Source organism: Callithrix jacchus, chromosome 7 (genome assembly GCF_049354715.1).
Source record: "Callithrix jacchus isolate 240 chromosome 7, calJac240_pri, whole genome shotgun sequence".
In the NCBI taxonomy this organism is placed as follows: Eukaryota; Metazoa; Chordata; class Mammalia; order Primates; family Cebidae; genus Callithrix; species Callithrix jacchus.
Genome location: NC_133508.1, coordinates 126,099,218 through 126,120,883, shown reverse-complemented (window position 1 = coordinate 126,120,883; position 21,666 = coordinate 126,099,218). Strand labels below are relative to the sequence as shown.

The 21,666-nt window shown below is 39.0% G+C and overlaps 1 protein-coding gene across 6 annotated transcripts in view; it reads left to right on the top strand.

Annotated features, from left to right (window-relative positions):
- The first annotated feature begins 632 nt into the window (after nucleotides 1-632).
- Nucleotides 633-21,666, top strand: part of GTF2B (general transcription factor IIB) — a 37,545-nt gene continuing 16,511 nt past the window's right edge. Inside the window, exons 1-3 of one of the 6 annotated variants that reach the window (XM_078332372.1) lie at nucleotides 633-939; nucleotides 2,450-2,514; nucleotides 5,059-5,165. In XM_078332372.1, the coding sequence (XP_078188498.1) occupies nucleotides 2,501-2,514; nucleotides 5,059-5,165 (121 nt within the window). In that variant the 5' untranslated portion in view covers nucleotides 633-939; nucleotides 2,450-2,500. Of the gene's footprint in view, nucleotides 2,515-5,058; nucleotides 5,166-21,666 lie in introns of all 6 variants that reach the window. The other 5 variants (XM_078332371.1, XM_002751045.8, XM_035252061.3 and 2 more) reach the window with 5 other exon arrangements.

Here is a 21,666-nt window from a genome sequence, read left to right as displayed (position 1 = left end):
AAGGGTATGCAAGGCAAGATACTATAACCCAGATAAACCTAAGTAACCTATGTAAAGGACGTGCCTAAGAAGACAGCATGCTTGCTGATGACAGAGCCTGAACAGACACCTGTTCTGGATGACCTAAGTGAATTCTTTTTTTATTCCAAATTCCTTAGAAAGAATCACCCTTGGGGCACGTAGGAACTGGCTCTAGAGCTCCAATAGCCAGCTAAAACGGCGCCTAAAAAAAAAAAAAGAGAGAGAGAGAGAGAGAACTGGCTCAAATGGGAGCGCATGACGCGGGGTGGGTGGTAGCGGTGAGAAAGTGGGAGAGGAACGGGTGGTTAGACTTTTAGGGATGCAGGCTTTGGCATCACTATGAAGCCAGGGTTTTCTTCTGACAGGGTTTTAACTCTGTCAGATTGAGAGTAGCTCTGTTGTAGCCCCTTTGCAGGGTTCCCATGAGACTTTTCTTACCTTGACTCTCTTAGCAACATAGCAAACTACAGAAACAGAATAAGAACGTAAGAAATCGTGAAGCACGTGATGTATAGGACTCTGACTGTTCTTGGCCCTTCTCCCGACCCGTAGCCCCGCCCTGTTACGACTGCGTGGGTTGTCTATAAAGATTCATCTCTGCGCGTCTTTCCGCCACATTCGCTTCCTGTTTTCGGTGGTTCTGTTTTGGCTTGTTCCGGGCACCGCAGTGGCAGTGAAGATGGCGTCTACCAGCCGGTTAGTGTGTTTGTCCGAGCCCGGCGAACTAAGGGGCGGTGCCTCGGGCTTTTAGGCGGTCTCCGGGCAGCCTCATCGGGCTGAGCGCCTAAGGATATGGGAGAGAAGCGGCGGGACTGGCGGACCGGCCGGGACAAAGGCACTTCCAGACAGCAGGACTGTCGGGGTGTCGCAGGGGTTACCCAGCTATCGACGTTATTGCCCCGGCGTCCTGTGTCTTCTGTAGGCACCACCCTTTGTGGGTCCTGGTGGGCTTCTGTGTCCCCAGCCCTTGCCCTCGTGTCTTTTCCGAGTATTTCGATCTGCTTTTCTCTTTTTCTCCCCCTACGCTTGTTTTTTCATCTACGACCCAAACAATCAGGGGTCCACAATTTTCTCCTTTTCAAAGGGACGGGAAACAGTTCTAGACCCTTATCGGTCTGACAGCTAGGAAGTTGGGAACGTCAGCATTGGTAAGCCGGATGGAACCAGGTTACCATCGCAGCAGGCCTGGGAAGTGGAAGCTAGAGCCATCGAGAGTTGATTAGTTGCTTGCTAAAGGGTTTGTTTACAAATGTCGTTGCCTGTGTACTTCTGAAGAAAATCTTGTCTAAGAAAATTAGTTATACGTACTGGGAGGTCGTTCTGTAGTATATAGTTAAGAATGCAATGTACTCATATCTACAGGAAATGCATGTAGTATCTTCAGAAACAGCCTTTAATCTTGTGACCTGAAAAATGCTTTCAGACCCTAATTATATTTCTTATTACCACTATGAGGTAGATATTAGTATTTTTGCATAAGTGTAAACTGAGTCATGCCAATGTTGGCTTTTCCAAGGGTAGTGTTAGAGTGTAGAGTCTAAGATACCTGTTTCCTGTTATCCACACTTGGCCTCTGATTAACTAATGTTGTATTGAAAGTATCAAATGAGTTCTACAGCTTCCGGAACTCTGGCACTGTTTTTCTGACCCTGCCGTCGTCTGTGGAATTGGTTAATTTCATAGTGAAAGCCATTTTCACAGAATAATTAAACCTTTTCTGGTAACTGCCAATATTTTTTTTGTGTGTGGTTAGAAAAAAAGAGTTTGGGGTGGGAGGCAGCTTTAGCTAATGTACTGTTCGGATAGAGAACCCTTAAAGCCAGTGACACACTTTGCTGATTTTGATTCTTTGATTGGATACTCATTCTATCTGGGTGGTGTTCTGTCAGGTAAGGCCTCCTTGTAGGTAAATGGAAAACTTTAGCTTCCCCAAATCACTCAAATACGACTTAAGTTCTATCGTGGCTTTTTTTTTTAAGTCTGAAATTTTTTCTAGATATCTGCAATTTGTGTCATTGCAGTTCCAGTTTTTCTACCAGTGACAACAAAGTGTTAAATGTATTTTTCTTTTCATTTTTTGGAGGAGTCTCTTGCTCTTTCGCCTGGACTGAAATGCAAGTGGTACAATCATGGCTCACTGGAGCGGTGACCGCCCCAGTTCAAGTGATCCTCCCACCTCAACCTCCTGAGTAGCTGGGACTATAGGCGCACACCACCGTGCCTGGCTCATCTTTTTATTTTAAAATTTTATTAATTTTTATTTTTGTAGAGACAAGGCCTCATTAGGCTGCCCAGGCTGGTCTCGAACTCCTGGGCTCAAGCAGTCCTCTGGCCTTGGGCTACCAAAGTGCTGCAATAACAGGCATGAGACACCGTGCCTAGCCTAAATGTTGTATTTCTGCCTTTTGCATGTTTTTCCCTCGGGAAGATCTACTGACTAGACTATGAAACTGGCTGGTGTCCTCACCAAAGAGTACAAATGTGCATTCAAATGTAAGCTCCACCACTTACTATGACTTCGGCAAATCATTCTCTGAGCAAAATCTTTAAAATGGAAAATAGTGCCTTTCTTGCAGGATTGTTATGGAGATTGACAGTAATGTATAACACCCGTCATATAGTGCATCCCCAATAAATGATAGCTATAAATGGAGTTGGGGATTATCTGGTACTTTAGTAGTCTTATTTTAATGTCAGTGGTGGTGGTTTCTCTATTCCTTCCCTATTCTCTGTTACTATGTCCACCACCTGATTTGTATGGTTCCTCTTTTGTATTGTGGGTAATTGGATTAAAAGTTTACTAATTTAGCATACTTTTATTTTGATAGGTAAAACATACAAATCGTCCAAAAGCAAAAGCACGAAAGACTAAAATCATGAAAAGTAGTCTCCCTCGTTTCTTGGCTCCCAGCCATCTAAGTCTCCCCTGATCATAGTTACTAGTTTCTTGGTGTTTTCCTAGTACTTAAGCTTTAAAAAACAAACACAAATAGTTCTAACTGCTCTTCTCCCGAAAAGTGTCCTAATTTAAACTCTCTTCACTACCTTGCTTTTACCTTTTTTTTTTTTTTTTTTTTAATGATGTTAGGGCACAGATTTTAAAAGTGGGCAGCTCAGTTACAAAGTGAGCACATATATAAAGCTAGTACTCGGGTAAGGAAATCAGATACTGCTAGCACTAGCTAAGACACTAGCAAAGTCTCTCTCCTCAGTCATTCCTCCTCCTTAGAGAAAACCACATCCTGATTTCTAACACCATAAATTTGTTTTGGCTGCTTTAAAGTTGGCATAAATGGCATTTTATTCTGCTCTCTAGTACCTGTCAGCATGTTGAGGTTCATCCATGTTATTGTGTATAGCTAATTCACACTTTTTCAGTTTTGTATAGGTTTTCTACTTTACTGTTCTTATCTTTGAGATGATTCTATATTGTTAACACAAACTACAGAGTTTTCTCTCTACTTTTTAATAGTGCAGAGATAATTCTATCAGTTCTTAGGTACTGTGTTTCACATGGCTTCCTCTTTTACTAATTTGTAATTACTGTTAACTCTGCTAACATTTTCCTTTATTTCAACATAGTTTTTCATAATTTATATCAACTTTAATTTTATTTGTCACAATTTATTAAAATACCTTCCTAACAGGAATTTATGGAATAAGCACAAACACGAAGTAATACTCACCTCGTTTTCCCATGAGAAGATTCAAGACCTATTCTGGTTAAGCTGACTAGAAAAGTTTGGGGAAGAATATGGATCATTTTATCAGTTTTCCCATAGATATCACATTCTAAGTTGAGAGTTAACATTCTGAATTGTATTTGCTAGCATAAGAAACTTTAGCCCAAACCACAAATACTATTTACATACTATAAGAACAGTTGATTTTGTCTTTTAGATTTATCTGATGTCCATCCATAACTTAACCATTTATTGTATTATTTCAAATGATTTTTTTTTTTTTTTTTTGAAACAGAGTTTCGCTTGTTGCCCAGGCTGGAGTGCAATGGTGCAACCTCAGCTCACCACAATCTCTGCCTCCTGGGTTCAAGCAGTTCTCCTGCCTCAGCCTCCTGAGTAGCTGGGATTACAGGTGTGCACCACCACGCCCAGCTAATTTTTTTATTTTTAGTAGATACAGGGTTTCACCATGTTGACCAGGATGGTCTTGATCTCTTGACCTTGTGATCTGCCCACCTCAGCCTCCCAAAGTGCTGGGATTACAGGCATGAGCCACTGTGCCTGGCCTCTTCAAATGATTTTTAAAGGGCCTCATTTGCAGTGATACCAAGCATTTATGATTGTGAGGTCATATCCCCTGAAATAATGATCAAATGTTTGTTGCTTTTACAACTGATTCTGTCAGATCATTTAAGATGAATGTGTCTTCTGCAAACTGCTTTGTTCAAAATGAGATAAATTGAGCTAATTATTAATATCACAGATAAATTAACAAGTACCTTTTGAAACAATTTCTTGAATGACAAAATACTCAATTCTGGACTAAAGGAAATCATCAAGTCTTAAGTTCACCAGAGCAACATCTATCATCCTTCATTTATATACTCATTGTATGTTCAATGTACTATTTAAATCTGTTACTAAGGCCGTTAACAAGTAGAAAAATACAGAGAGAAGTTGTACTCTGACTAGAGAAATAAGTGGCAAAGAGCACAAACTGGATGGTAATGTAAATTCTGCAGGTTATCATGGTAGCTAGTCATTACTACATTAATCAACATGTTTAAAAATCTTAGTGGCCTTTTTATTAAGAGAAGAAACAATTATTTTCTATTTATGTTTTGAAAGCCTTCCCTGTAAAATAAAAATTCCAATGGAATCTACTTGCCGATTACTAGCTAGAATTTAAAGTAACCTAACTGGGATGTTTACTTTGAAAATATAGCTTACATGTATTATAATCCTATGTATGGAGAAGTACTCAAAATTTTTGTCTCCCCCATCCCCTGTGCCAGGAGATTAATTTGATGTATGTTGGTTGGAAAGATGTGAAAATACAACTCTTTTCTTTCAGTTTGGATGCTCTTCCAAGAGTCACATGTCCAAACCATCCAGATGCAATTTTAGTGGAGGACTACAGAGCTGGTGATATGATCTGTCCTGAATGCGGCTTGGTTGTAGGTGAGTAGTTGTTATGATTTTAATTTAAATACTGTTTAGGAGACCGGACATGGTGGCTCACGCCTGTAATTCCAGCACTTTGAAAGGCCGAGCCGGGCAAATCACCTGAGGTCAGGAGTTCGAGACCAGCCTGACCAACATGGTGAAACCCTGTCTCTACTAAAGATACAAAAATTAGCTGGGCATGGTGGTGGGTGCCAGTAATCCCAACTACTCGGGAGGCTGAGGCAGGAGAATCACTTGAACCCGGGAGGTGGAGGTTGCAGTGAGTCAAAATCACGCCATTGCCCTCCAGCATGGGTGACAAGAGTGAGACACCACCTCAAAAAAAAACTGTTTAGGGTACTTCAATTTTGCGTAGTTTTCCAAACTGTCATCTGATGAACACATTTTGACTTTCTTCCCTGACAAATAATTTATTTTTAAAAAAAGTTAGGAAACTGTTTGAAACAAGTAAAATTATTCGGCGATATATTTTATTGTATATCCAAATGTATAATATGGGGTGGGAGCTAATCTTGAAGAAATGAAAAGGCCCCAGTAATTTCCTAAGTCCTTAGTCTGAAATATTTGGTAGAAGACTGGGGAGATGGGCTGACACTCATGCATATTAAATAATGAATAAATGTAATCAAACTTTTGTGGCTTTTTTATACTTTGGGAACTAGATAAACACGATTTTTGAGTTTCACCCAAAGGCTTTTAGTCAACAACAAAACAGATTTATTATAACTTTTATATGAAATCATCTATTGATGAATGTCTAATATAAAATTATTGCCAAAAATAACACTTAAAATTTCACCTTTGTTTCTGCTTGCTCAATAATGTAGATATGCAGCAGAACCTTAGAATAGAGATGGTCTGTTCAAAAACTATTCTTGTGGTGAGTTGCAGCATCTGAGAATAGGGGTAATATTTAGTGGTTTGGATTACTTAAGAATGAAAATTCTAGAAGGATTGTGGGCAGTAGAACAGAATCATTAGTAGTGGCATATTGTCTTACTTGGAGGCTCTCTGTAATGTTCATGCAAGAAGGCTGCTTGCCTCAGACCTGCAGTGGGAGTTTTAAAGTATAGAGTTGCTAATAGGAGTCCAGAATCACTTGCAACTGTATTCTGCTGAGTAAGGAATATTAATAGCTAATACATTTACTGTATACTAGGCATTATTCTAAATGATTTACATATTCACTCAATTTATCCTCACAACAAACCTGTGAAGTGAGTACTAATATTATCTTCGTTTTACAGATCAGGAAACTGACGTTTAGATAGTCTAGAAGTCTGGCTCCGTTGTCTGCATGGGAGGCAGATTTCTAGCTTCTGTTGCCTTTCATAATAATAAAATTTTAATCTGAGGTCATCAAAGTATGACCTCAGATTAAACCCGCCATCTGTCTTTAGATGGCCTATGTGCTGACTATGTGCTGATTATGACTTTCACACTTTTAAATGGTTGAAAAATAATAACATATTGGGAAATGTGAAAATACAAATTTCAGTATGTATAGAGTTGTTTTTGTTTTGTTTTGTATTTTTTGATTCAGAGTTTCACTCTCATTGCCCAGGCTGGAGTGCAGTGGCACAGTCTTGGCTCACTGCAATCTCGCTGCTTTCCAGGTTCAAGTGATTCTCCTGCCTCAGCCTCCCAAGTAGCTGGGATTACAGGTGCCCACCACCACACCTGGCTAACTTTTTGTATCTTTAGTAGAGACAGGGTTTCAGCATGTTGGCCAGGCTGGTCTTGAACTCCTGACCTCAGGTGATCCACTCGCCTCGGCCTCCCAAAGTGCTGGGATTACAGGTGTGAGCCCACCATGCCTGGCCTGGTATCTATAAAGTTTTATTGGAATATAGCAACACTCACTTGTTTACATAGTGTATATGGTTCTTTTCACATTACAACAGAGTATAGTAGTTGCAACAGAAGCCACCTGTGCTGCTCTCATCATTTTGTTCTGCTGCTCAGCATATTAATTGCAGTGATGCAGTTAATAACTCAGCAGCATGTTGATCGCCACATGTTGCCATACTGCACTGTTTTATTTATTTGTTTTTATTACCATTACACATCCAGCACATCAAAACAAGAAAAATTAACTTTGAATGTCAGCTTTTAAGGCATGGTGGAGTATGGATTATTTTGTTACGAATTAAATGGCAAAACATTGTGTTTATTACACAATGATGTTATAGCTGTGTTAAAAGAGTACACAGTAAGCATGGACATTACCATACTGAGCACTCATCACAGTATTTCTAAATCAGGAAAACAGTCAGAAAAAATGTAAAACAGAATATCTTAACAGAGTTTTTTCAGAAAAATAATGAAAATTAGGCCGCAACTAAAGTAAGTTTCTAAGTGGCTTATTTCTTGGTCAAGCAAGGAAAGCCATTTAGCAATGATTAATTCATATTTGATTGCAACAGTTGAAGAAATGTGTGCAGAGAAAAATTATTTATTAAAGACTGTTAGCATCTCAGCAAGAACAGTTGCTCGAAGAGTTGAGGATAGTGGAGCAACTTCAGTAGTCAATTCCAAGTCAAGGCAAATGATCTTAGGTATTTTTCTTTGGCTCTTGATGATTAGACTGATGTATTGGTACTTTCCAGTTGTTTATTCGAGAAGTCAGTGCTGAGTTTGACAGAAGAACTAGCTTCAATGGGTTGTCTACATGGAGCAGCTATAGGAGAAAATAGTTTCAAAGCAGTTGCAAAAGTGCAAATTCAGTATAACCTGAAGTAGAATCTGCCAAGATATGTTATAACTGATAAGGATAAAAATGTTTGTGGAGCAGAAGACTTAGTGGGACAGATTTGCCCAGATTGTGAAAATGGAAGGTGCTTAAAAATCCTATTTATTACATTATTCATCAGCAGTACTTTGTTAAAGAAGACTTTAATTTTACTGGTGTTAAGGAACCAGTCATTGTGGACGGTTAACTTCATTCACTCTTGTGGACGTAACTATCAATATTGGTTCTGTGACTTTTTTTTTCTTTTGAGACAGAGTCTCATTCTGTTTCTCATGCTGGAGTACAGTGGAGTGATCATGGCTCACTGCAGCCTCAACTCCTGTGCTCAAGCAAGGACCCTGGCTGATTTTTTTTTGGTATAGATAGTGTTGCCCAGGCTCGTCTGGTCTCAAGTGATCCTCTTGCCTTGGACTTCCAAAATGCTGGGATTATAGGTGTGAGCTATCATGCTTGGCCAGTTCTGTGACATTTTTTGTTAGAAATAGAAGCTGAGGCCAGGCGCGGTGGCTTACGTCTGTAATCCCAGCACTTTGAGGGACCGAGGCAGGTGGATAACCTAAGGTCAGGAGTTCAAGACCAGACTGACCAACATGGCAAAACCCTGTCTCTACTAAAAATACAAAAATTAGCTGGGCGTGGTAACGAGCACTTGTAATCCCAGCTACATGGAGGCCGAAGCAGGAGAATTGTTTGAACCTGGGAGGTGGAGTGAGCTGAGATCACGCCATTGCACTTCAGCCTGGTTGACAGAGCAAGACTCCATCTCAAAAATAATAAGAAATAGAAGCTGAATATATCTAACAAAATATTGTCAGGGTGACTTGCCTTATGAAACACTAATTTGGTGACTTAGCAGGAGCAAAGTTTTGTTGTGATATTTTCTGAACTTAGGGGCCAAGAGTAAGATTTTTCTGAATCAGTCCTGCCTTCAGCTACTACTGTCGAATACTGGATGGTTTTGAAAATTAGCTTTTGCTGCAAACTTCTGATATTTCTTAATGAATTCATCTTAGAGTTACAAGGCAAAATACTTCTTTTCTGTGAAACATAAACTGCAGTAAAGTCAATTTAACTAGTTAACATTTGAATCATAAGTAGTGTCAAATCGCTTTTATATACTTTATATACTTCCAGTGCTGTCAGAAGTTAAGATAGGATATTCATTACCACATAGATTTGCAGCCAGATATATTTTTCAGGCTCAAGCTATATTTTCAGCAGTGTTTTTCAGACCTGATGCAAATGCAAAGGAAATTTTTATATTTCAAAATTTGTTTTCACCGTACAGTTAAGGGGCTTGCATCTAACCTTCAATTGGTAGTGAATAATCTGCAATGTAACAATATTATGGTAAAAGGCAGTTATCAGGAAAAGAATGTAATACAGTTCTATAAATGCCTTCCAAGCAATAAATATTCTCAATTAAAATTATATGCTCATGGACTAATATCAGTATTTGGCAGTACTTATTTATGTGAAAAGAAAGTGGAATACATAAAATCTTGTTAACACATTGACATGTGAACATTTGTCATTCATTTTGATGATAGGGAACATTAACTTTGAACTCCAGTTAAGTCAAATGTTATCCCCAAAAAAGAGAATTTTAACCTTCTCATTGATAGACATGTATTACAGTAAATAACCTAATTATTATATTTTACATTTCAATGATAAACAGTGGATTTTTCTTCTTTTATATAAGTACCTACTTAATATCCTTAATTTTACCTCTTGACTCACAAAGCCTAAAATATTTGCTATGTCACTCTTTACAGAAAATGTTTGCTAACCCTTTAGTTAAATAAGAGCCTTCTAATTCTTCCACAATGTTAAGATCAAACTGTTAACTGATAATGTGTACGAGTGAGACAGACATAAGATTCAATATAATTTCAGCTTCTTAGTTCTCCTACCCTCTGTAGCCTTTTTTTTTTTTTGGAGTGAGAGTCTTGCTCTGTCCCAGGCTGGAGTGCAGTGGCATGATCTTGACTCACTGCAGCCTCTTATTCAAGCGATTCTTGTGCCTCAGCCTACTGAGTATCTGGGATTACAGGCATGCACTACCATGCCCAACTAATTTTTGTGTTTTTAGTAGAGACAGGGTTTCACCATGTTGTCCAGGCTAGTTTTAAACTCCTGGGCTCTAGTTATCCACCTGCCTCAACTTTCCAAAGTTCTGAGTTTACAGGCATGAGCCATGGCACCTTGCTTTTTTTTTTTTTTGGGAGACGGAGTCTCACTCTGTAGCCCAGGCTGGAGTGTAGTGGCATGATCTCGGCTCATGCAACCTCTGCCTCCTGGGTTCAAGCAGTTCTCCTGCCTTAGCCTCCTGAATAGCTGGGATTACAGGTACATGCCACCACACCTGGGTAATTTTTTGTATTTTTAGTAGAGATGGGTTTCACCATGTTAGCCAGGATGGTCTCCATCTCCTGACCTCGTGATCTGCCTGCCTCGGCCTCCCAGAGTGCTGGTATGACAGGCATGAGCCACCGCACCCCGCCCTATTTTTAAATAATGCAAAAATATTCTATTTTCAGCAGTCCCACCAGCCTCACTTCCACTTTAACCAGCAAGACAGTTAAGTGAGATTAATCAATCAAAAAAGGAAGATAGAATTCACAAGGATTGTGTGCTTTCTTGTGCTTGGAATTTCTAATTTTTGCTTATACTTTGCTGCTGTATCAAACCAAAGGAAGTTAATTTTGTTTGCTTTTATTGACTTACCAGTATCAAACACCATGTTAAATCTTGAAGTCTGAAAAATTTTAAATATCCAATAAAACTTTCTCTAATAAATGACATTATTTCTTTTTGATACTAATTCTTCTGACTTAAAATATAACCAACACTTATTTTTAAATGGATGGTAGGCTCATTCACAGATGTTTGTGGTTAAATGTGTGATATGTTCTATAAGTGAAGAATCCATTCCATTACCAAACAGGGGCAGGTGTAGAAGAATCTAGTAGCAAAGTTCTGTTTTGCTGAGACTATCATCAAGCAAATTAAGTTGGAAAAACCTTAATTGAACATGATACTGCATGAGTATAAATTAATATATGACATATACACTTGTATATATTATTGTAAATAGTGTCAATATGTATCAATAGTAAATTGAGATTGCATTCTAATCATGTGTCACTCGATTAGGTGATTTCATCATACGAACATCATAGATGGTACTTAACAAAACCTAGATGGTATGGTATACAGCACACCTAGGCTACATAGTATGGCCTATTGCTTCTAGGCTACAAACCTGTACAATGTTATTGTACTGAATACTGTAGGCAGTTTTAACTCAGAGGTTAGTATGTATCTTTAAAAAAATATGCATGCCTGGTATTTATTCTGGCTTTTGGAGCTTCTGGCCAAACTTATATTCTAGTATGTGTTGTTTTTAACATCCTGTTCAACGTAGGCTTCGTAGGGCATGTCTGACCAATTGTACCTTCACTTACTACTATGGTATTTTTTTGAGACAGCATCTTACTCTGTTGCCCAGGCTGGAGTGCAGTGGCATAATCTTGGCTCACTGCAACTTTCACCTCCCAGGTTCAAGTGATTCTCATGCCTCAGCCACTCAAGTAGCTAGGATTAAAGCTGTGTACCACCACGCCCAGTTAAATTTTGTTATTTTAGTAAAGATGGGGTTTCCCCATGTTGGCCAGGCTGGTCTCGAACTCATAGCTTCAAAGAGATACTCCCCACCTCAGCCTCTCAAAGTACTGGGATAACAGATGTGAGCCACTGTGCCAGGCCCCACTTTACTACAGGTACTCAGGTGCATTAACTTACCCAGTTTACCTATGAAAAGTGGGAGAAAGCTACTAGTAAGCTTTCATCCCATGTTCTGTGAGTTGTCATACAGATTCTGTGAGGGTGCATAGATTCTGCCATATATGTGAATGTGTTCAGCTCTCTCTAGAGGCAGTGCCTCCAGTGTTTAATATCTAAACATAGAAAAGATACAATAGTATGTGGTGTTTTAAACATCATGTTCAAATTCTCACGAAAAACCGTATTTTAAATAAAAAAAGTCAAAAATGTTATCTCTTAGTGGGTTGTAAAATACAAAGGTACAATAAAAAGACAGTATTATAATCTTAAGGGACCACCATCGTGTGTGTGGTCCATTTTAAGCCAAAATGTTATGCAACATGTGACTGTATATGTAATTGAATTTGCATCAGCTCACTGGTTTAAAGGCATCTGCTCTTTATTGCCAGCTCAGTTCAGCCTTTACCTCTTACACTAAGAAAAGCAGGAAGAGGGCTGGGCACGGTGGCTCAAGCCTATAATCCCAGCACTTTGGGAGGCTGAGGCAGGTGGATCACGAGGTCAACAGAACTAGACCATCCTGGTCAACATGGTGAAACCCCGTCTCTACTAAAATTACAAAAAAAATTAGCTGGGCATGGTGGCGTGTGCCTGTAATCCCAGCTACTCAGAAGGCTGAGGCAGGAGAATTGCCTGAACCCAGGAGGCGGAGGTTGCGGTGAGCCGAGATCGCGCCATTGCACTCTAGCCTGGGTAACAAGAGCGAAACTCCGTCTCAAAAAAAAAAAAAAAAGCAGGAAGAAATCAAGCTGGGCAAATATTATACAACCCACTAAGGAATAACACTTGTGACTTTTTTTAATTTAAAAATACTGTTTTTCGGGGGAATTTTAATCCAGACATGTGTTTCCTAATAAATGATCTTGATGTACATGATTTGATTATACTTGACATAAAATTTTTTACATTGTCTGAAACTTTGTAGATTAAACCATATTAATTCAATAAGCATTTCAGAGTTGTTTTTGGACAGTCTCCCCCTCTTTTTTTTTTTTTTTTCGCTTTTTGTTCTTGAGACAGAGTCTTGCTTCTGTTGCCCAGGCTGGAGTGCAGTGGCATGATCTTGGCTCACTGTAGCTTCCACCTCCTGGGTTCAAGTGATTTTCCTGCTTCAGCATCCCGAGTATCTGGGATTTATAGGCATATGCCACCACACCCAGCTAAGTTTTTGTATTTTTAGTAGAGACGAGGTTTCACCATGTTGACCAAGCTGGTCTCAGACTCCTGACCTCAGGTGATCCACTTGCCTTGACCTCCCAAAGTGCTGGGATTACAGGGGTGAGCCACTGCACCCGGCCAGACAGTCCTATGTTCAATTAATGTTTAATTTGTGCTTGACAATTAGGACAGGCCAGTATCACTAATTCCTCTTAGTAGCAAACTCAAGCATAGATACGGCCCATCTTTCATATTCAGAGCCATATGTCATCCCTCTCACCTGAGTTAGCAACTAAGAGTGCCCATTACTATCACTGCTGTCACCTTTTTTTTTTTTTTGGTTGACATGGAGTCTTTGTTGCCCAGGCTGGAGTACAGTGGTGCAATCTCGGCTCACTGCAACCTCTGACTCCCGGGCTCAAGCAATTCTTGTGCCTCAGTGTCCTGAGTAGCTGGAACTACAGGCATGTGCCACCACACCTGGCTAATTTTTTGTATTTTTAGTAGACATGGTGTTTAACCATGTTGGCTGGGCTGCCATCAAACTTCTAACCTCAGGTGATCTGCCCACCTTGGCCTCCCAAAGTGCTGGGATAACAGGCGTGAGCCACCTCACCTGGCCACTATCCCCCTTTTTAATGAAAGAATTTCTAATACCAAAAGCATATTTATCTTACAAGTTTATATCTTTTGCCTCTTCTCCTGCCTCTAATAATGTTTATCTCATTGTCACTCAGTCACCCCAATCTTCTTGAGGCCCACCCACCACCAATCTCAAAACAAGGGGTATGTGTTTTTTATTTTTCTTGAGGCAGCATAATACTTCAGGAACCAATTTTTGTTTCATTTTCAGTTACATTACAAACTACCTCAAAACGTAGTGGCTTACAAAAACCAATTTCTTCTGCTCATGATTTTATGAGTCAGTAATTTGGGAAGGACTTACCTGGGCAGTTGGCTTTGGCTGGACCTGTAGGATTTACTTCTGTGATAACTTCTTCACTTGCATTTCTGGTTCCTCTGTGCTTCCTGACCTCCCCACACGAATCTGTCATCCTCCAGGGCTTCTCCATAGTTGTCTCACAGTAGTCATATTTTATACTGCATGGTAGTTGATTTCTAAGAGAAATACCTCAAGAGCAAGTGTTCTGACAAAGTGGAAGCTAGACATGGGTAGGTAGGTAAGGGTTATGCCTAGAACTGGCACAGGATTGATCACTTTGGTATTCTATTCGTCATATCTATGAAAGGACTCACCTAAGTCAAAGGAAATGGAGAAATAGGCTGACAAGTTCATATTGCAGAAGAACATGCGGATGGGATATAATGTTGCCATCTTTGGAAAATACGAATTGTCACACTTTTACTGTCTTTTGGTAATATTTTCCTCCAGTATTTAAATATCTGTGTAATATTTAGTCTCACCTACAACTTGTTTCCAATTTTTATAGCTATAGTTAATGCTCTTTCTAATCTTATTCAACATGTGATAGTTTTTAATTGGTTCTCTTTTATTTGAATTACAAGACTTTTATTTGAAACATATGAAGTGTTACGATTTGCAGAGATCCTTAATATATTGGTAGTGACTCTGAAACAGGGCCAGTTTTTATTTTTTTATTTTAGAGACAAGGTCTCACTCTGTTGCCCAGACTGGAGTGCAGTGGCGTCATCTTGGCACACTGCAACCTCCATGTCCCAGGTTCAAGTGATTCCCTCACCTTAGCCTCCTGAGTAGCTGGGACTACAGGCACACATCACCACACCTAAGTTTTGTTATTTTTTTGTAGAAACGCAGTTTAGCCATGTTGCCCACGCTGGTCTTGAGCTTCTGGCCTTAAGCAGTACAACTGCCTTGGCCTCCCAAAAATGTCCACACCCAACCTGGGCCAATTTTTTTGTTTGAAACTGGAGTCTCGCTTTGTTGCCCAGGCTGGAATGCAGTGGCGCTATCTTGGCTCTCTACAACCTGTGCCTCCTCCCAGTTTCCAGCGATTCTCCTGCTGCTTAGCCTTCTGAGTAGTGGGTTTACAGTGACCACCACCATGCCTAGCTAATTTTTGTATTTTTGGTAGTGATAGGGTTTTGCCATGTTGGCCAGGCTGTTCTCAAACCCCTGACCTCAAGTAATCTGTCTGTTTCAACCTCCCAGAGTGCTGGAATTGTAGGCATGAGCCACCACGTCCGGCTATTGTAATAGAACTTTTGTGGGTTTTTCCCCCCAAGTTCCAATAGTACAATTGTGTCGTTTTAAAAGTTGAACACTAGGTGGCAGTATTATTATATTTAGATAATCAGTTTGTTGATAAATTTGACCTTGTACGTTGCCCATAAATTGATTTTTTAATAATCAATCAGTAAAGTGTTAGACTAGGAACATGCTATAATAGCTGCTAAAACATAAAATTGGTATATCATGACTTATATAAATTAGGATTTCACAATGAGTTGTTTGAAACTAGTAGTATCATTTCTAGTTAAAGTCACTTTTTTGTGTACAATTTAAATTCTTTGATTGTATATAAAAGTAATATAAGGAAAATACTGGAAAATAGTTTAGGTATATTCGAAAGAGAGAAGTGAGTTCATTTTGACCTCTCCCTCATACTAAACTCATTCTGGATATTGTTTATACCAGTGAATCTGAAATAAGAATGTATAAATGTGCATTAAGAGTCAGCTGGGGAGTGTGCTTAAAAAGATTCCAGGTTCCATTCCCAGAAAGTCTAATGTAGGTCATACATTGGTAACATATTAAGGAACCCAAATTTGTGCTATTTTCTTTACAATTTACCATATTGAGTTTTTTGTACTTTAAGATTTTTTTATTCATATTTTCCATGTCTTCACACCTAGACTGCAAACTCCTGTGGGACATATATTTTATAATTGTGTGGCTCCATTGCTCCTAGTGTAGCTAGAAGTCACTGGCTCTAGAATTGAGGGTTGGCTTTACTAATTAATACTTTCCTTACTAGTTATTAGTATTGGCTTTACTAATTACATAATTTCTTCAACCTTAATTTGTCTGTAAAATAAATTTTTTTTTCTCCAAAAAAGACAGATAACATACATCTCAAAATTGTGAGTCAAATGAAATAATGTATAAAATAAACAGTGCATTTTTAGTATGAGATTTCACTGATATGTATTGTGGAGATAGAAGGGTTTTTGTTTTTTTTTTTTTTGAGACAGGGTCTTGCTCTGTTGCCCAGGCTGGAGTAAGTTAAGGCTCACTGCAGCCTTGACCTCCCAGGCTCAGGTATCCTGCCTCAGTTTCCCAAGTAAGTGGGACCACAAGCTCATACCACCATGCCCAGCTAATTTTTTAAAAAAATTATTAATATTTTAGAGATGTAAATAAATATGTAGAGATGGCGTCTCCCTGTGTTGCCCAGGCTTGTCTCAAACTCCTGGGCTCAAGCAATCCTCCTGCCTCAGACTCTCCAGAGTGCTAGAATTACAGGCATGAGCCACTGCATTTGGCCTCCCCCGCTTTTTTTTTAACCTTATAGAAAAAGAGGGTGATTCTAAGTCTGAGATGCCACACTTCATAGCATGTCAGTTGCAACATATGTTTGAGTGATTGCTGTAGTTCTGGTATATTTAATGCTCCAGTTATAGTATTTTAAGGATTACTGGGTTACCATCATTTGGTTAGCATTAACAATGTTTCCTAAAGGGAAAAATCAGGTTTAGTTAATATGGCTAACTTATATTTTTAAAGTAAGCATATTTGTATTCACTTGCAAATTATTTCTTCGCCATCCCTTGTAGGCCTTTAGACACAGCCTTCTTGCCTCATGCTAATTTACAGCTTTTAATTTGGGTGCAACTTTCTCTTAAGCATTAGAAAATTACTCATTAACTACTTGAGTAGCAGACTACTCTTTGAACTCCTTTGTTTCCATTTTACAGAAGAAGAAACTGAAACTCAGAGTGCTTAGATAATTAGCTCAAGATTCCCATCATATAAGTGACAGAGCCACATAAGTCCAGGTTTGTGGGGCTTAAAAACCTTTTCTACCATATGTCTCTGTTAAGCGCTGTGCTGGTTGGTTACTGAGAGTGATAGAAAGATGAGATGCTATAAGCAAACTCTGGAGCAACTCTTTGGATGAAGTGTGAAAGAGAGTAGGGTAACTTAATACAGCATCCTGTGGTAAAGCTATATTACAGCTCTTCCAAGTACGGTGACTTCCTGAAGATAGTACTGTTGAATTTAAAGTGAAGCACAGTTTTCAAGAATGAGTAAGGATTTATGGAGAGAAAATTATTCCAAGTAGAGGGAACAAGAAACCTTACGCCATAGGATAGAGGTCTAAACAGTAGCAATATGTGAATGACCAAATTTATGATATGCCTTCAACAAGTACATCAGCTCTTCAACTGAGATGCTGCTGCTATCGACCTACGTGTGTTTGAGGAAAATTGAGATGTAATAAGATATCCAGGGATGGAACTTATGTGTTTTCCTCTCTATTTTCCAAATAGTAATTAAACTGTCACCTTGAACAGTTTTTTTAGGATCTGAACATCAGGGGCAACGTAGGCTGTTATGGGCTGGTCTGGGAAATAAACTCTGGTATGCTTTGTTTCTAGGAGGTAATTCATTTTGGATTCCTGCTCAATTTTTGGCAACATAAACTGTGATTTAGAGACTGGCAATTTAGAGACTTGCTATATTGTGAATATTATTTCTCTGTAAAGTATCTTTTGGTTAGAGTTCTATTCAAAATTGTCTAATGCAAGATTTCTATAAGAGTGTATAGTGACCCTAGACCAAAAATTAGGATTATTTGAAATGTCATGAGAAAGAATGGTAGAAAGGATTAAATGACCAAGAAAGTGTGGAAGCTAATGATGTATTTCATTGTCAAAATTAGGCTTACTGTTTACAGCATGTTGACTTAAACAGTTTTCCAAAGTACCTTGGATTTTTTTTTTTTTTACTTTAAATATAAAAATATTGGGTTCTTAGAGTTTAGTCCATCTTTAATAATACGTTCAGATTCTTGAATTTTGACTTACCAGCACATTTGACAACATTCATAGTTTTAAACGAAATGAGTGTTAACTCTAGCCTATGAAGACAAGTAATTTGGGGATATTGTTCTGATACTTCTGAATTCTCTACTATAGGTTGTATACCAGAGTGATTAGTTTCTGGGATGCAGCAGAAAAAATTGAAATTCTGGGAAATTTCTCTTCATGTTCCCTTTTTAAAAAAAATCCTTTATGAGGAACCGGGGGCTGTAGCTTGTGCTGTAATCCTGACAACTTGAGGCCAGGAGTTCAAGATCAGAATAGGCGATGTAGTGAGACCCTGTCTCTTTAAAAAAAAAAAAAAAAAAAAAAAAAATTAGCTGTGTGGTCGTGCAAGCCTGTAGTCCTGGATTGAGCCCCCCACGTAGTAGGAGAATGGCTTGAGCCCAGCAGTTTGAGGCTGCAGTGAGCTATGATTGTGCCGCTGCACTGTAGCCTAGATGACAGATCAAAACCCCACCTCCAAAAAACAAAACAGCATTTAAATAAAGGAATTTAAAATTGCTTTATTAAATTACAATAAAAAATAGGAAGCAAAAACATTCAAGCATTCAAGAGTCTAGATCAGGCTAGAAAATGAGACCCTCCTCAGTATTTGCTTCCTGGCTGTTTTTGTTGTGTTGCAATTTCCCCTGCACGCTGAGCCCTTCTGCCTTTCACGTTTTTGTATTATGAAATACCTTTGGTTGGATTTGCAATTGCTTGCATGGTAAAGAGGGTAAGTGTCTGTTTAATTTGTCTTTGTATGTGGTTTCCTTCGGAATATAAGGCAGAGTACCTTGATTTTTCTGGACATTCTTACTTCTCCTCTCCCCCATCCTGTTCCTCCTTATAGCTGAGACTGCTGGTTATTTGTCAAAATCCATTTTCCTATTCTTCCGTTAGTAAGAGTCCCTGAGTTTTACGTGAGCATGTGGCTGCTTATCTAGACCATATTTCCCAGTTTCCCTTGTAGCTAGGTATGCCATGTGGTTGAGTTCTTATCAGTGGGTTTGTAAGTATTAGAAGAGATGTGTACAGCTCTGGATCCTGCCCTAAGAAAAACTGTATCCTTAATTTTTTCTCCTTCCCAATGACTAGAATGCAAACATGGTAAAGGAAATTACCAACAGATGTCCCATGCTACAAAATACAAGCCATAATAAGGATGGCTTATCAAAAAGATAGAAGGAGCTTGGGTCATACTAGCCTAGGACTATTAAGTGTGGACTGTTAACATGAGAAACTTTTATCTTGTTTAAGTTGCTACTAGTTTTTCTTTAATTATAGCAACCCTGCCTGTATATCCATCCTTAAAAACTTCTGGAGTGCTGTGGGAAATTTATCTTGTTTGGGTCAACTATTAGTATGCTAGGGATTGTGTTGATGCCCAGAAAGACGGAGAGTACTGGTGGAAGAGACGGAAGATTTTCTGGACTTCAATTGACAATTCTTTATTATAGGATGAATAAGCTTAAAAATCAACATGAGGCATATGGATATAAACTATAATAAAAAAAAAAACAGGGATCCTATGGACTTAGCAGAAACTTGTGCTCCTAACGTAGTTTACTCAGAGAAAGTTACAGAAACCTCAATTTGATTTATGTGATCAATGAACTAAAGCATCCATTATGGAATATTTCTATTAAATGTCAGAAAGAAGGAGACAAGCATAAGGAGACAGACAGTAAAACTGGTTTTTAAGCAGTAATAAGCAGACTTAACACTAAAAAACTGAAGCAGTAAAGCAGAGAACAAATGTGAGACACACAGTGTGTAAGAAGACAAGATATTCATTAAGTTAGTAAGGCAAGATATCGATTGTGGTACTACTTGAAGTCCAAGTGAATAAGGTGAAGTATTAAAGATAAAATAGAAGAAAACTTTGCATTCCTAGCAGAAATGCTCAGGGCTACAAATCAAGAATTGTGCACACTGCTGGGGATTGCATCCTTTTAATATTTTAAAAATTATATTAATAGAGACTTGTAACCAACCAGTAAAAAGGTTACTTTCTTTTTTTTTTTTTTTTTTTTTTTTTTAGACAGAGTTTTGCTCTTGTTGTCCAGGCTGGAGTACAATGGCATGATCTTGGCTCACTGCATCCTCTACCTCTCAGGTTCAAGTGATTCTCCTGCCTCAGCCTCCCGAGTAGCTGGGTTTACAGGCATGCACCACCATGCCTGGCTAATTTTGTATTTTTAGTAGAAACGGGGTCCCACCATGTTGGCCAGGCTGGTCTCGAACTTTTGACCTCAGGTGATCCGCCCGCCTCAGCCTCCCAAAGTGTTGGGATTACAGATGCAAGCCACCACCACACCTGGCCTAAAAAGATTACTTTCAAAGGACCTAAAATCATATTGACAGATTACTTCTCTGTGACAAATGCTGAAATACAATGAAATTATCTTTAATTCCTCAGTTTGTCATTTGGTACAAAAAGGAAGTCATAGAACAATCTTCTGTGCCAGACACAGTGTCTCACACCTGTGATCCCAGCACTTTGGGAGGCTCAAGCGGGTAGATCACCTGAAGTCAGAAGTTCGAGACCAGCCTGGCCAACATGGTGAAACCCTGTCTCTACTAAAAATACAAAAAATTAGCTGGACTTGGTGGCAGACGCCTGTAATCACAGCTACTCAGGAGGCTGAGTTAGGAGAATCACTTGAACCCAGAGGTGGAGGTTGCCATGAGCTGAGATTATGCCATTGCACTCCAGATTGGGGAGCAAGAGTGAAACTCCAACTCAAAAAAATAAGAACAACCTTTTATTTGGATTTATACATAAATCTCCAAAAATACAGTACCGAATTACCTTTGCTAATTGTCACTTGAAACGGCACTAATGACTCTTAGCATTTGTGGTTCTCCTTTAGGGTATATAGTGTGATTGTGTTTCTCCCCTTTGAAGTGAAACATGACCACTTGACTGGCTTTGGCCAGTGGCGTGTGAGTGGAAATGTTAGTGTCACTTTCGGTCAGAAGCCATTAGGTCTGTGTCTAATTTCCCACATTCCATTTCCCTATCCATGGTAACTGACGATATCTCAGGTGATATTTTGTCACCTTGAATAAGGATGGTGTAAGAAGTTTCCTGTTATCCTTTTGTAGACATGTAATGTGAATAAGAAATAAGTGTCTTCATTTTAAGACACTGAGCTTTTGAAATTGTTATTCCAGGATAACTTGATTTATCCTAACACATAAGGATTACAGAATAGTAACTCTCAAACAACTGTGGTTACCTTTTTACAACATAAGAAGCCAGTATGGGCCGGGCATGGTGGCTCACAACTGTAATCCTAGCACTTCGGGAGGCCAAGGCAGGCAAATCACATGAAGCCCAGAAGTTCAAGAGCAGCCTGGTCAACATATGGGAACCCCGTATCTACTAAAAATACAAAAAATCAGCTGAGTGTGGTGGCACATGCCTATAATCCCAGCTACTCAGGAGGCCAAGGCAGGAGAATCACTTGAACCTGGGAGGTTGCAGTGAGCCGAAATCGCACCATTGCATTCCAGCCTGTGTGATTGAGGCCTGGGTGACTGAGTGAGACTCCATCTCAAAAAAAAAAAAAAAAAAAAAAAAAAAAAAAGGGCAGTATGTAAGAAACACAGTGGTCTAGTAAGAAGACAGACATTTAATAAACTCAACTCTTACTCCTATTTAAGGTACCTAAGAGTAGAATGCTGTTAAGACTTTCAGTT